The sequence below is a fragment of the Pseudophryne corroboree genome, chromosome 7 (assembly GCF_028390025.1).
Source record: "Pseudophryne corroboree isolate aPseCor3 chromosome 7, aPseCor3.hap2, whole genome shotgun sequence".
Classification (NCBI taxonomy): domain Eukaryota; kingdom Metazoa; phylum Chordata; class Amphibia; order Anura; family Myobatrachidae; genus Pseudophryne; species Pseudophryne corroboree.
The window spans coordinates 59,859,307-59,874,418 of NC_086450.1; the positions used below are offsets into that span (position 1 = coordinate 59,859,307).

At 47.6% G+C, this 15,112-nt stretch overlaps 1 protein-coding gene across 3 annotated transcripts in view; it reads right to left on the reverse strand.

Annotated features, from left to right (window-relative positions):
* The window catches only part of RBM44 (RNA binding motif protein 44), a 457,239-nt gene that overhangs the window by 403,982 nt on the left and 38,145 nt on the right, over positions 1-15,112 (reverse strand). For all 3 annotated transcript variants that reach the window (XM_063933176.1, XM_063933175.1, XM_063933178.1), the window contains exons 2-3: positions 2,627-2,770; positions 905-1,165 (exon numbers count right to left, since the gene is read on the reverse strand). In XM_063933176.1, the coding sequence (XP_063789246.1) occupies positions 905-1,103 (199 nt within the window). In that variant the 5' untranslated portion in view covers positions 1,104-1,165; positions 2,627-2,770. The remainder of the gene's footprint in view (positions 1-904; positions 1,166-2,626; positions 2,771-15,112) is intronic.

The following is a 15,112-nucleotide window of genomic DNA, read 5'->3' on the forward strand; positions in this document are numbered from 1 at the left end:
TAATGTGCCCCCCCTCTCTGTTTTACCCTGTTTCTGTAGTGCAGTGCAGGGGAGAGACCTGGGAGCCGTTCTGACCAGCGGAGCTGTGACAGAAAATGGCGCCGTGTGCTGAGGAGATAGGCCCCGCCCCTTTTTCGGCGGGTTCTTCTCCCGCTATTTTTCCAGTCAGGCAGGGGTTAAATATCTCCATATAGCCCCTATGGGCTATATGTGAGGTATTTTTAGCCTTGTATAAGGTTTATATTTGCCTCTCAGAGCGCCCCCCCCCAGCGCTCTGCACCCTCAGTGACTGCCCAGTGAAGTGTGCTGAGAGGAAAATGGCGCACAGCTGCAGTGCTGTGCGCTACCTTATGAAGACTGAGGAGTCTTCAGCCGCCGGTTTCCGGACCTCTTCACGCTTCAGCATCTGCAAGGGGGTCGGCGGCGCGGCTCCGGGACCGGACTCCACGGCTGGGCCTGTGTTCGATCCCTCTGGAGCTAATGGTGTCCAGTAGCCAAGCAGCAAATCCACTCTGCATGCAGGTGAGTTTACTACTTTCCCCCTAAGTCCCACGTTGCAGTGATCCTGTTGCCAGCAGGACTCACTGTAAAGAAAAAAACCTAAACTAAACTTTCTCTAAGCAGCTCTTTAGGAGAGCCACCTAGATTGCACCCTTCTCGTTCGGGCACAAAATCTAACTGGAGTCTGGAGGAGGGTCATAGGGGGAGGAGCCAGTGCACACCACCTGACCTAGTAAAGCTTTACTTTTTTGTGCCCTGTCTCCTGCGGAGCCGCTATTCCCCATGGTCCTTTCAGGAACCCCAGCATCCACTTAGGACGATAGAGAAAAAGGAAATCATCATCATCATATTATTATCATCATCATCAACGCAAAATACTCTGGCAGACCTAGAATGCACTCACCTGCAGATCTACGCACGGGTGTTTGTCGTTGTGGGAATTCCGTTATGGCTGAACTCTGGCAAGGGATGGTTGTGAAGGTCACACAATGCGACACTACAGTATGAGCAACAGGTACAGAAACACAACTCTGGCAGAAAGGTAGCACATCTCCCGTGTTACACTGAAAAGTAGGACTCTGGAGAGAGTTCGTAAAATCCATCACAGAAATCAGTATAAGTCATTACAACGCGTGAGACCTAAAACAAACTCGCACACCTGTTGCTGTAAATCAAACAAATAGAGCAGGTTATAAATAGCTATTAAAGACATTCCTGTACAGATGTGTCCTGATACAGCTATCCCTCTTCCGCCAAGTAGCACGAGAAGCCTAGTACCATGCACAATGCTGCGGCCAATCCTCAGTTTTTCTACTTTTTCCTCAGTTTTGTGTCTTAGTTTACTAAGGTTTTTGGAGCAAAAACGTTGGAATAAAGTCAAAGATTAAGCATAATTATGCGAGGTTCACAAGGATTGGACCTGCCTAATGCCTTTACCGCAACTTTGCAAATAGTGGGGCAGATGTATTAACCTGGAGAAGGCATAAGGAAGTGATAAACCAGTTATAACTGCAAGGTGATAAACGCGCCAGCCAATGAGCTCATATATACAAATTGACAGTTAGGAGCCGACTGGCCGGTGCATTTATCACCTTGCACTTATTAGTCGTTTAGCACTTCCTTATGCCTTCTCCAGGTTAATACATCTGCCCCAGCGTACTAGGTACTGTACTTAGGATTAGTTTTGTGGCTTGGCTAAGCAGAAAAGTTTGTGGAGCAATAAATGGGGCTACTTGGCGTGACTTGAGGATAAGTGTATGTGGATACATCTGCAGTACAGCAGAAGGATGGCAAGCAAGTTCTTAAATAACATAATGGGAAAACATGTTCAACATGAGTTACACCAATGCACGGGTATTGGGTCTTTCTGTCCTCCTACTGTATATCTATGCTAAGAAGCCTCTCTTAGCACACCAGATCTTGGGAGAATCTTCTATCATAGAGCATCTTATTTGTATTGTTGCAATGTAAAGTGCCTAGGACGCACAAGGAGACTGACAATTACTTTGATATATGACACTTGCATATCTGTGTGCGGCTGGGGAGAATTCAATTGTTTATTGTGCCAATAGCCAGCTAGATGGCGCCCAACAGAGCAATTCAATTGTTGCTCTGTCCGAGTAGCATTTCAGTTCGCAGCCACTAGAGGTGAATACAACCATTTCAAAACGGGCTGCATTCAATAACCCGGTTGTCAGGATCCTGGCGCTCAGCATACTGGTGCTGGGATCCCGACACCTATATTCCCTCTTGAGGTGTCCACGACACACTTGGGAGGGAGAATAAATAACGTGATGCCCACAGTGTGGCAAGCCCGCAAAGGGCTCTTTTACGCTCGCCCCGCTGCCGGCATTCCGCGGTCAGGATTCTGACCGCCGGGATGGCGGGTGCCAGTATATAGATACCAACACTTAAAAGCATGTTACAACTGATAGTTGACTTCTGGTTGCCCAAAATCAGATTTTCCCGATATAATTGCATCACTTTCGCCCATTTTTGGTGCCAAAGAAATAAATTAGACTACGTGAGGACAGGTTATTAGTCAGTTTCTTATTTCTCCACTTTGCTCATCCCTACACTCCCACGTTGTGTATGTACAAATGTTTATGGGTCCGCATAGTTGTACCTGTTCTTAACCTTGAATCAAGTGAATTGGCCTCTATCAATTCACCGGTGTTGGACGCTTGCCACGAATCAGAGTAGAGAATGCGTCTACCAGCAACGTTGTCCTCGATCAGAGGTAAGTTTTGGTGCTTCTGTCATGGGACTTCTGTAACATAGAAAATTGTAAAATTTGCTTACAGCTAGCACCAAAATACCCATTGCTGGGGACAAACCCCTCCCCTGCATTGCTCTTTCGTTTTAATAATATTTTTCTTCAAGTTCAATACTCATTTTTTATTCCACCAATTTTTTCTTCTTTGCCCCATTTTCCCCAGAGATGAGCGAAGACTCCAATCAGATAGTTATTCCAAAAAAACAAATTCTCTCATCTGCTTTTTCCAGTTGCCCTGTACACCATTAAAAAGAGGTAATTAAATAACTCCAAGAGTCCAATTCAATTGTTTTCCCCGCAGCTACAGCCTTCACCCAGTACCCGCGGGGATACAGTATTTTATACCATCCCTGCGGCTACCTGACGTCTAAATGGAGCAGCAATTGAATTGCTCTGTTTTGCACCTCTTAGCTGTAACTGCGGGGAAAAACAATTAAATTGGACCATTTATGCCTCGGTGCAGCTGGTATAAATAGATGGACAGTGCAATTCGCCCAATCATCAGGAGGGGCGTGTTTACACCAGGTGACCGGGAGCTGTTCTCCCAGCGCCATTACCAATCGGGTGCCGGGAATCAGACTCTAGAAGGAGTTGCGGCCGCCCGCCCCTCCTGATGATTGGACGAATCACACTGTCCATCTAATTACACCAGACGCACCACGGCATTATGGGTGACCGCTAGGCATTATGGGGCATTTTACTAATTAAGGTTTAACTCCGTTGTAGTATTATATCTCAGGCCCCAAGTGGGGCTTTTTTTGTAAAATACATTACATCCATATCCTATTAATTTTTTAAGTTTGTGTCTATAATATATGGCCATGTTTCTATTCTTAGTTTCCAGCACCAATGATAGGTGGGGGGGGGGAGTGATGTAATCATGCTGGCCTTAATAAAAGGAGGTAAAGTATACTTACACAAACACTTCAGATACTTGGATCTATAGGAAAGCTCATATTGAATTGCCAGGAGGTAAGAAATCCTTATACCTTTATTACCATCACCAGCTCTCTTATTGTTTATTATGCTGTAACGCTATTTTATGGATGAATTATTAATAAGCCCAATTGGGCCTGCAGTTTAAAATCAATTATGTTATCGGATTTAAATGTGACACATTGGAAAAATAGTCCAGGGGCTAAGTTTTCCTATAATTATTCTTAATTGGATGTTTAGTAATGATACTTTTGTGAGAAACCTTACGAAGCGTTTACACAAAAATGTTATGATGTTTTCCCAATAAGTGATTGGACCAGGTATACAAGAACCGTATGCTCAATTGATTAGACCTGAATGTCCAAATATATTTTACTCACTTCTGATTTTCATGATTGCCTCATTCATAGTAAGGTATGTGCCCTTATGTATAGAAAGCCTAGTTCCTTGTACTTATCCCTCTCTGCTTTTTGTCCATGTTTTATTCTGTTATGTCATCAGTTGGATTTTATTATGTGTTTCTCATCGGGGGATGAGATGTTCGTGCAGCCTGTTGTGTCTTTTTATCTAATTTGTGGGAAGCTGAAGCTAAGAGCGTTGTTTAGTGCTGTGACCTACTCTTTGTGTCCCTGACAGTCAGGGTCCCATACAGGAGTCCCCCCCGCTTTGAACCCCCGCTCCCCCCGTCACTAGGCCTGCCTACAAGGCAATGTTATTCCCTGATAGCAGTGGCCTTGTTCAGAAGGATAATGTGCAATGTCACGCTGCAATAATGGTTATGACTGATCAGATAGAGATTATTATATATAATATTTTTTTTACCATAATATAATAGGTTCTGTGGCAGACTACATCCAGGTAAAATGCAGGCTTGAATTTAGCCAGTTACAATAACTGTAAATCACAGGTGTTCCGTATTAAAGAGATATTATGGCAAGCCTGTATAGGTTCTCTTTCTGGCTGCTTGCCTTACACATCTTCTATGCTGCTATGTCCTGAAGACTGTCCCTTGGGGTTCAAAACATCGACTGTATGTATTCCTGCATTTATTGTTACTAATTTACCGCATTAAACATTTACTAATTCTCTATTTTGTGGTGGTGAGTGCCTGAAAAACTTTTTGGCTATACTATGGACTTTTTGTCTCTACTGGCGCACCCGCTATCCAGCTTGGTAAGATGAGAGCGGACACTCTGGAAAGTCGTGTAGAAATATGTGCAAGAAACGATCCAGAGAAGTTTATAGATTGAACTGGGAGGAGCTGTTGTTCGCTAAAACCAAAAAAATGACAAGACGGAGAAAGTCCTGTTCTCAAGTACATACTCAAGATCTTCTGTAGCCTTAAAAGAGATCATGGGGCTAATTCAGAGTTGATCACAGCAGAAAATTTGTTAGCAGTTGGGCAAAACCATGTGCACTGCAGGTGTGGCAGATATAACATGTGCAGAGAGAGTTAGATTTGGGTCTGTCAGCTTCTCAGCTTCCGCTTTGGTCTTGTTAACAAAACTGACCTGCCTGAGAATGGGGGCAGGGTTATAGGGAGAGGTACTGGAGCATCCTGGGATATCTGAAAGGGCAGTGCCCAGAATTGATAATGTTGATTGCTAAGAGCAAAAAGGAGATTTATGGTAGACTTACCATGGTTAAATCTCTTTCTGCAAGGTACACTGGATTCCACAGGGAATAACATTAGGGTGTAGAGTTGGATTTTGATCCGGGGCACCAACAGGCTAAAGCTTTGACTGTTCCCAGGATGCACTGCACCACCTCCTCTATAGCCCCACCTCCAGGCACTGGAGCTCAGTTTTGTTAACCAGTCCAATGCAGTAGCAGGTAAAATAGAGACGGTAGATGTTAGCCACATAGAACCACATTCTCACGTCAAGAGAAGGTAACAGCTGCTAATGCCATACAAACCCAAAGAAGCTGAGTCAGGGTGGGCGCCCAGTGGAATCCAGTGTACCTCGCAGAAAGAGATTTAACAATGGTAAGTCTACCATAAATCTCCTTCTCTGCAGCGGGTTACACTGGTATTCCACAGGGAATAACATTGGGGATGTCCTAAAGCAGTTCCTCATGGGAGGGGACGCACTGTAGCGGGCACAAGAACCCGGCGTCCAAAGGAAGCATTCTGGGAGACGGAAGTATCAAAGGCATAGAACCTGATGAACGTGTACACCGAGGACCACATAGCCACCTTGCACAATTGTTCTACGGATGCGCCACGGCCGGCCGCCCAAGAAGGTCCAACAGACCGAGAAGACTGGGCTTTGATAGCAGCAGGAGCTGGGAGCCCAGCCTGCGCATAATCTTGTGCAATCACCATTCTAATCCATCTGGCCAAGGTCTGCTTAATTGCAGACCAGCCACGTTTGTGAAAAAATAAGAATTTACTCACCGGTAATTCTATTTCTCATAGTCCGTAGTGGATGCTGGGGACTCCGTAAGGACCATGGGGATTAGCGGCTCCGCAGGAGACTGGGCACAACTATAAAGAAAGCTTTTAGACTACTGGTGTGCACTGGCTCCTCCCACTAAGACCCTCCTCCAGACCTCAGTTAGGATACTGTGCCCGGAAGAGCTGACACAATTAGGAAGGATTTTGAATCCCGGGTAAGACTCATACCAGCCACACCAATCACACCGTATAACTCGTGATACAATACCCAGTTAACAGCATGATAACAACTGAGCCTCTCAACAGATAGCTCAACAATAACCCTTTAGTTAAGCAATAACTATATACAAGTATTGCAGACAATCCGCACTTGGGATGGGCGCCCAGCATCCACTACGGACTATGAGAAATAGAATTACCGGTGAGTAAATTCTTATTTTCTCTAACGTCCTAAGTGGATGCTGGGGACTCCGTAAGGACCATGGGGATTATACCAAAGCTCCCAAACGGGCGGGAGAGTGCGGATGACTCTGCAGCACCGAATGAGAGAACTCCAGGTCCTCCTCAGCCAGGGTATCAAATTTGTAGAATTTAGCAAACGTGTTTGCCCCTGACCAAGTAGCAGCTCGGCAAAGTTGAAGAGCCGAGACCCCTCGGGCAGCCACCCAAGAAGAGCCCACTTTCCTCGTGGAATGGGCTTTTACTGATTTAGGATGCGGCAGTCCAGCCGCAGAATGTGCAAGCTGAATCGTACTACAGATCCAGCGAGCAATAGTCTGCTTAGAAGCAGGTGCACCCAACTTGTTGGGCGCATACAGGATAAAAAGCGAGTCAGTCTTCCTGACTCCAGCTGTCCTGGAAACATAAATTTTTAGGGCCCTGACTACATCCAACAACTTGGAAGCCTCCAACTCATTCGTAGCCGCAGGCACCACGATAGGTTGGTTCAGATGAAAAGCTGATACCACTTTGGGGAGAAACTGGGGACGAGTCCTCAATTCTGCCCTGCCCATATGGAAGATCAGATAAGGGCTTTTACATGACAAAACCGCCAATTCTGACACACGCCTAGCCGAAGCTAAGGCCAATAGCATGACCACTTTCCACGTGAGATATTTTAGCTCCACGGTCTTAAGTGGCTCAAACCAGTGGGATTTCAGGAAATCCAACACAACGTTAAGATCCCAAGGTGCCACCGGTGGCCCAAAAGGAGGCTGAATATGCAGCACCCCCGGAACAACGTCTGAACTGCAGGCAGTGAAGCCAGTTCTTTTTGAGAGAAAATGGATAGGGCCGAAATCTTGACCTTTATGGATCCTAATTTTAGGCCCATAGTCACTCCTGACTGTAGGAAGTGCAGGAATCGACCCCGCTGGAATTCCTTTGTAGGGCCTTCCCGGCCTCACACCAAGCAACCTATTTTCGCTATATGCAGTGAAAAAGTCTTGCTGTCACGTCTTTCCTAGCCTTTATCAGCGTAGGAATAACTGCATCCGGAATGCCCTTTTCCGCTATGATCCGGCGTTCAACCGCCATGCCGTCAAATGCAGCCGCGGTAAGTCTTGGAACAGACAGGGCCCCTGTTGCAACATGTACTGTCTGAGAGGCAGAAGCCCTGAGTCTTCTGAGAGGATTTCTTGCAGCTCCGGGTACAGAGTCCTTCTTGGCCAATTCGGAGCAAAGAAAATTGTTCTCACTCCTCCTTTTATTACAATTCTCAGCCCTTGGGTATGAGAGGAAGAGGAGGGAATACATAGACCGACTGGAACACCCACGGTGTTACTAGTGCGACCACAGCTATCACCTGAGTGTCCCTTGACCCGGCGTAAAACCTTTTTTAGCTTTTTATTGAGGTGGGACGCCATCTAGTCCACCTGAGGCAGTTCCCATCAATTTGCAAACTGCGTGAAGACTTCCTGATGAAGTCCCCACTTTCCCGGGTGGAGGTCGTGCCTGCTGAGGAAGTCTGCTTCCCAGTTGTCCACTCCCGGAATGAACACTGCCGACAGTGCGCTTACTTGATTCTCCGCCCAGCGAAGAATTCTGGTGGCTTCTACCCTCGCCACCCTGCTCCTTGTGCCGCCTTGGCGGTCTACATGAACCCCTGCGGTCTGACTGGATCAGAACCGGTTGGTCGCGAAGCAGGATCTCCGCTTGACTTAGGGCGTTGTATATGGCCCTTAGTTCCAGGATATTGATGTGGAGGCAAGTCTGTTGACTTGACCACAGACCTTGGAAATTTCTTCCCTGTGTAACTGCCCCCCACCCTCGGAGGCTTGCATCCGTGGTCACCAGGATCCAGTCCTGAATGCCGAATCTGCGGCCCTCGAGAAGGTGAGCACTCTGCAGCCACCACAGGAGAGACACCCTGGCCCTGGGGGATAGGGTGATTAACCGATGCATCTGAAGAAGTGATCCGGACCACTTGTCCAGTAAGTCCCATTGGAAGGTCCTCGCATGGAACCTGCCTAAGGGGATGGCCTCATATGATGCCACCATCCTTCCCAGGACTCGAGTGCAGTGATGCACTGACACCTGTTTTGGTTTTAATAGATTCCTGACCAGTGTCATGAGCTCCTGAGCTCTCTCTATCGGGAGATAAACCCTTTTCTGGTCTGTGTCTAGGATCGTGCCTAGGAGAAGCAGATGAGCTGTAGGAACCAACTGCGACTTTGGAATATATAGAATCCAGCCGTGTTGCCGTTACACTTCCAGAGAAAGTGATACACTGTTCAGCAACTGCTCTCTTGATCTCGCTTGTATGAGGAGATCGTCCAAGTACGTGATAATAGTGACACCTTGCTTCCGCAGAAGCACAATCATATCCGCCATTACCTTGGTTATGACAATCCCGTACCGCAATTCTGAGGTACGCCTAATGAGGTGGATAAATGGGGACATGAAGGTATGCATCCCTTATGACCCGATTCACGATAAAGTCTCCCTCTTTTTAGGCTTGCCCTGACCGCTCTTAGCGATTCCATCTTGAACTTGAACCTTCTCAGGTATATGTTCAGGGATTTTTAATTCAATATGGGTCTGACCTAACCGTCTGGTTTCGGGATTACAACATGGTCGAATAATAACACCATCTTGTTGAAGGAGGGGACCCTTGACCACCACCTGTTAAAGATACAATTTGTGAATTGCAGTTAACACTGGCTCCCTCTCTTGGGGGGAAGCCCGCAGGGCCTTCGGTGAGGGGGCATCTTCTCACAGTCCAGCTTGTATCCCTGAGACACAATATCTATTGCCCAGGGACCTAATAGGGAGTGAACCCACTTGTGGCTGAACTTACGAAGGCGTGTCCCCACCGGGCCTAGCTCTGCCTGTGGAGCCCCAGCGGCATAAGTGGATTTTTGTAGGGGCCGGGGAGGACTTCTGTTCCTGGGAACTAGCTGTGTTGATCCCGGCTCTGACAAGAAAGGACGCACCTCAGACTTTCTTGTTACTTTATTCGAAAGGCTGCATTTAATAATGTCGTGCTTTCTTAGGCTGTGCAGGAATATAAGGCAAACTAGCAGAATTACCAGCTATAGCTGTGGAGACCAGGCCCGAGAACCCTTCTCCACACAATCCTCAGCCTTCCATATGCCTCTTAAGTCGGCATCATCTGTCCAATGCATATTCTACAGGACACGTCAAGCAGAGATCGACATAGCTTTGACTCTAGGACCCAGTATACTCATGTCTCTTTGGGCATGCTTTATAATAAGAATTTACTTACCGATAATTCTATTTCTCGGAGTCCGTAGTGGATGCTGGGGTTCCTGAAAGGACCATGGGGAATAGCGGCTCCGCAGGAGACAGGGCACAAAAGTAAAGCTTTCCGATCAGGTGGTGTGCACTGGCTCCTCCCCCTATGACCCTCCTCCAAGCCAGTTAGGTACTGTGCCCGGACGAGCGTACACAATAAGGGAGGAATTTTGAATCCCGGGTAAGACTCATACCAGCCACACCAATCACACCGTACAACTTGTGATCTAAACCCAGTTAACAGTATGATAACAGCGGAGCCTCTGAAAAGATGGCTCACAACAATAATAACCCGATTTTTGTAACTATGTACAAGTATTGCAGATAATCCGCACTTGGGATGGGCGCCCAGCATCCACTACGGACTCCGAGAAATAGAATTATCGGTAAGTAAATTCTTATTTTCTCTATCGTCCTAGTGGATGCTGGGGTTCCTGAAAGGACCATGGGGATTATACCAAAGCTCCCAAACGGGCGGGAGAGTGCGGATGACTCTGCAGCACCGAATGAGAGAACTCCAGGTCCTCCTTAGCCAGGGTATCAAATTTGTAGGATTTTACAAACGTGTTTGCCCCTGACTAAATAGCCGCTCGGCAAAGTTGTAAAGCCGAGACCCCTCGGGCAGCCGCCCAAGATGAGCCCACCTTCCTTGTGGAATGGGCATTTACATATTTTGGCTGTGGCAGGCCTGCCACAGAATGTGCAAGCTGAATTGTATTACACATCCAACTAGCAATAGTCTGCTTAGAAGCAAGAGCACCCAGTTTGTTGGGTGCACACAGGATAACAGCAAGTCAGTTTTCCTGACTCCAGCCGTCCTGGAACATATTTTCAGGGCCCTGACAACATCTAGCAACTTGGAGTCCTCCAAGTCCCTAGTAGGTGCAAGGCACCACAATAAGCTGGTTCAGGTGAAACACTGACACCACCTTTAGGGAGAGAACTGGGGACGAGTCCGCAGCTCTGCCCTGTCCGAATGGACAAACAGATATGGGCTTTTTTGAGAAAAAACCACCAATTTGACACTCGCCTGGTCCAGGCCAGGGCCAAGAGCATGGTCACTTTTCATGTGAGATGCTTCAAATCCACAGATTTGACTGGTTTTAAACCAATGTGATTTGAGGAATCCCAGAACTACGTTGAGATCCCACAGTGCCACTGGAGGCACAAAAGGGGGTTGTATATGCAATACTCCCTTGACAAACTTCTGGACTTCAGGAACTGAAGCCAATTCTTTCTGGAAGAAAATCGACAGGGCCGAAATTTGAACCTTAATGGACCCCAATTTGAGGCCCATAGACACTCCTGTTTGCAGGAAATGCAGGAAACGACCGAGTTGAAATTTCTTTGTGGGGCCTTCCTGGCCTCACACCACGCAACATATTTTCGCCACATGTGGTGATAATGTTGTGCGGTCACCTCCTTTCTGGCTTTGACCAGGGTAGGAATGACCTCTTCCGGAATGCCTTTTTCCCTTAGGATCCGGCTTTCCACCGCCATGCCGACAAACGCAGCTGCGGTAAGTCTTGGAACAGACATGGTACTTGCTGAAGCAAGTCCCTTCTTAGCGGCAGAGGCCATAAGACCTCTGTAAGCATCTCTTCAAGTTCCGGGTACCAAGTCCTTCTTGGCCAATCCGGAGACATGAGTATAGTTCTTACTCCTCTACGTCTTATAATTCTCAGCACCTTAGGTATGAGAAGCAGAGGAGGGAACACATACACCGACCGGTACACCCACGGTGTTACCAGAACGTCCACAGCTATTGCCTGAGGGTCTCTTGACCTGGCGCAATACCTGTCCCGTTTTTTGTTCAGACGGGACGCCATCATGTCCACCTTTGGTATTTCCCAACGGTTTACAATCATGTGGAAAAAACTTCCCGATGAAGTTTCCACTCTCCCGGGTGGAGGTCGTGCCTGCTGAGGAAGTCTGCTTCCCAGTTTCCATTCCCGGGATGAAACACTGCTGACAGTGCTATCACATGATTTTCCGCCCAGCGAAAAGTCCTTGCAGTTTTTGCCATTGCCCTCCTGCTTCTTGTGTCGCCCTGTCTGTTTACGTGGGCGACTGCCGTGATGTTTTTCCCACTGGATCAATACCGGCTGACCTTGAAGCAGAGGTCTTGCTAAGCTTAGAGCATTATAAATTTACCCTTAGCTCCAGTATATTTATGTGGAGAAAAGTCTCCAGACTTGATCACACTCCCTGGAAATTTTTTCCTTGTGTGACTGCTCCCCAGCCTCTCGGGCTGGGCTCCGTGGTCACCAGCATCCAATCCTGAATGCCGAATCTGCGGCCCTCTAGAAGATGAGCACTCTATAACCACCACAGGAGAGACACCCTTGTCCTTGGATATAGGGTTATCCGCTGATGCATCTGAAGATGCGATCCGGACCATTTGTCCAGCAGATCCCACTGAAAAGTTCAGTGCGTGAAATCTGCCGAATGGAATTGCTTCGTAGGAAGCCACCATTTTTACCAGGACCCTTGTGCAATGATGCACTGTTTTTAGGAGGTTCCTGACTAGCTCGGATAACTCCCTGGCTTTCTCTTCCGGGAGAAACACCTTTTTCTGGACTGTGTCCAGAATCATCCCTAGGCACAGCAGACGTGTCGTCGGGATCAGCTGCGATTTTGGAATATTTAGAATCCACCCGTGCTGTTGTAGCAGTATCCGAGATAGTGCTACTCCGACCTCCAACTGTTCCCTGGACTATGCCCTTATCAGGAGATCGTCCAAGTAAGGGATAATTAAGACGCCTTTTCTTCGAAGAAGAATCATCATTTCGGCCATTACCTTGGTAAAGACCCGGGGTGCCGTGGACAATCCAAACGGCCGCGTCTGAAACTGATAGTGACAGTTCTGCACCACGAACCTGAGGTACCCTTAGTGAGAAGGGCAAATTTGGGACATAGAGGTAAGCATCCCTGATGTCCCGGGACACTATATAGTCCCCTTCTTCCTGGTTCGTTATCACTGCTCTGAGTGACTCCATCTTGATTTGAACCTTTGTAAGTGTTCAAAAAAATTTTTAGAATAAGTCTCACCTAGCCTTCTGGCTTCAGTACCACAATATAGTGTGGAATAATACCCCTTTTCTTGTAGTAGGAGGGGTAATTTAATTATCACCTGCTGGGAATACAGCTTGTGAATTTTTTCCCATACTGCCTCCTTGTCGGAGGGAGACCTTGGTAAAGCAGACTTCAGGAGCCTGCGAAGGGGAAACGTCTCGACATTCCAATCTGTACCCCTGGGATACTACTTGTAGGATCCAGGGGTCCTGTACGGTCTCAGCGCCATGCTGAGAACTTGTCAGAAGCGGTGGAACGCTTCTGTTCCTGGGAATGGGCTGCCTGCTGCAGTCTTCTTCCCTTTCCTCTATCCCTGGGCAGATATGATCTTATAGGGACGAAAGGACTGAGGCTGAAAAGACGGTGTCTTTTTCTGCAGAGATGTGACTTAGGGTAAAAACGGCGGATTTTCCAGCAGTTGCCGTGGCCACCAGGTCCGATGGACCGACCCCAAATAACTCCTCTTCCTTTATACGGCAATACACCTTTGTGCCGTTTGGAATCTGCATCACCTGACCACTGTCGTGTCCATAACATCTTCTGGCAGATATGGACATCGCATTTACTCTTGATGCCAGAGTGCAAATATCCCTCTGTGCATCTCGCATATATAGAAATGCATCCTTTAAATGCTCTATAGTCAATAAAATACTGTCCCTGTCAAGGGTATCAATATTTTTAGTCAGGGAATCCGACCAAGCCACCCCAGCTCTGCACATCCAGGCTGAGGCGATCGCTGGTCGCAGTATAACACCAGTATGTGTGTATATACTTTTTATGATATTTTCCAGCCTCCTGTCAGCTGGTCCTTGAGGACGGCCCTATCTATAGACGGTACCGCCACTTGTTTTGATAAGCGTGTGAGCGCCTTATCCACCCTAAGGGGTGTTTCCCAACGCGCCCTAACTTCTGGCGGGAAAGGGTATACCGCCCATAATTTTCTATCGGGGGGAACCCATGCATCATCACACACTTTATTTAATTTATCTGATTCAGGAAAAACTACGGTAGTTTTTTCACATCCCACATAATACCCTCTTTTGTGGTACTTGTAGTATCAGAAATATGAAACACCTCCTTCATTGCCTTTAACGTGTGGCCCTAATAAGGAATACGTTTGTTTATTCACCGTCGACACTGGATTCAGTGTCCCTGTCTGTGTCTGTGTCGACCGACTAAAGTAAACGGGTGTTTTAAAACCCCTGACGGTGTTTTTGAGACGTCTGGACCGGTACTAATTGTTTGTCGGCCGTCTCATGTCGTCAACCGACCTTGCAGCGTGTTGACATTATCACGTAATTCCCTAAATAAGCCATCCATTCCGGTGTCGACTCCCTAGAGTGACATCACCATTACAGGCAATTGCTCCGCCTCCTCACCAACATCGTCCTCATACATGTCGACACACACGTACCGACACACAGCACACACACAGGGAATGCTCTGATAGAGGACAGGACCCACTAGCCCTTTGGAGAGACAGAGGGAGAGTTTACCAGCACACACCAAAAACGCTATAATTATATAGGGACAACCTTATATAAGTGTTTTCCCTTATAGCATCTTTTTTATATATTTCTAACGCCAAATTAGTGCCCCCCCTCTCTGTTTTAACCCTGTTTCTGTAGTGCAGTGCAGGGGAGAGCCTGGGAGCCTTCCCTCCAGCCTTTCTGTGAGGGAAAATGGCGCTGTGTGCTGAGGAGATAGGCCCCGCCCCTTTTTCGGCGGCCTCGTCTCCCGCTCTTAACGGATTCTGGCAGGGGTTAAATATCTCCATATAGCCTCCGGAGGCTATATGTGAGGTATTTTTAGCCAAAATAGGTATTCATTTGCCTCCCAGGGCGCCCCCCTCCCAGCGCCCTGCACCCTCAGTGACTGCCGTGTGAAGTGTGCTGAGAGGAAAATGGCGCACAGCTGCAGTGCTGTGCGCTACCTTTAGAAGACTGAGGAGTCTTCTGCCGCCGATTCTGGACCTCTTCTTACTTCAGCATCTGCAAGGGGGCCGGCGGCAAGGCTCCGGTGACCATCCAGGCTGTACCTGTGATCGTCCCTCTGGAGCTGATGTCCAGTAGCCAAGAAGCCAATCCATCCTGCACGCAGGTGAGTTCACTTCTTCTCCCCTAAGTCCCTCGTTGCAGTGATCCTGTTGCCAGCAGGACTCACTGTAAAAT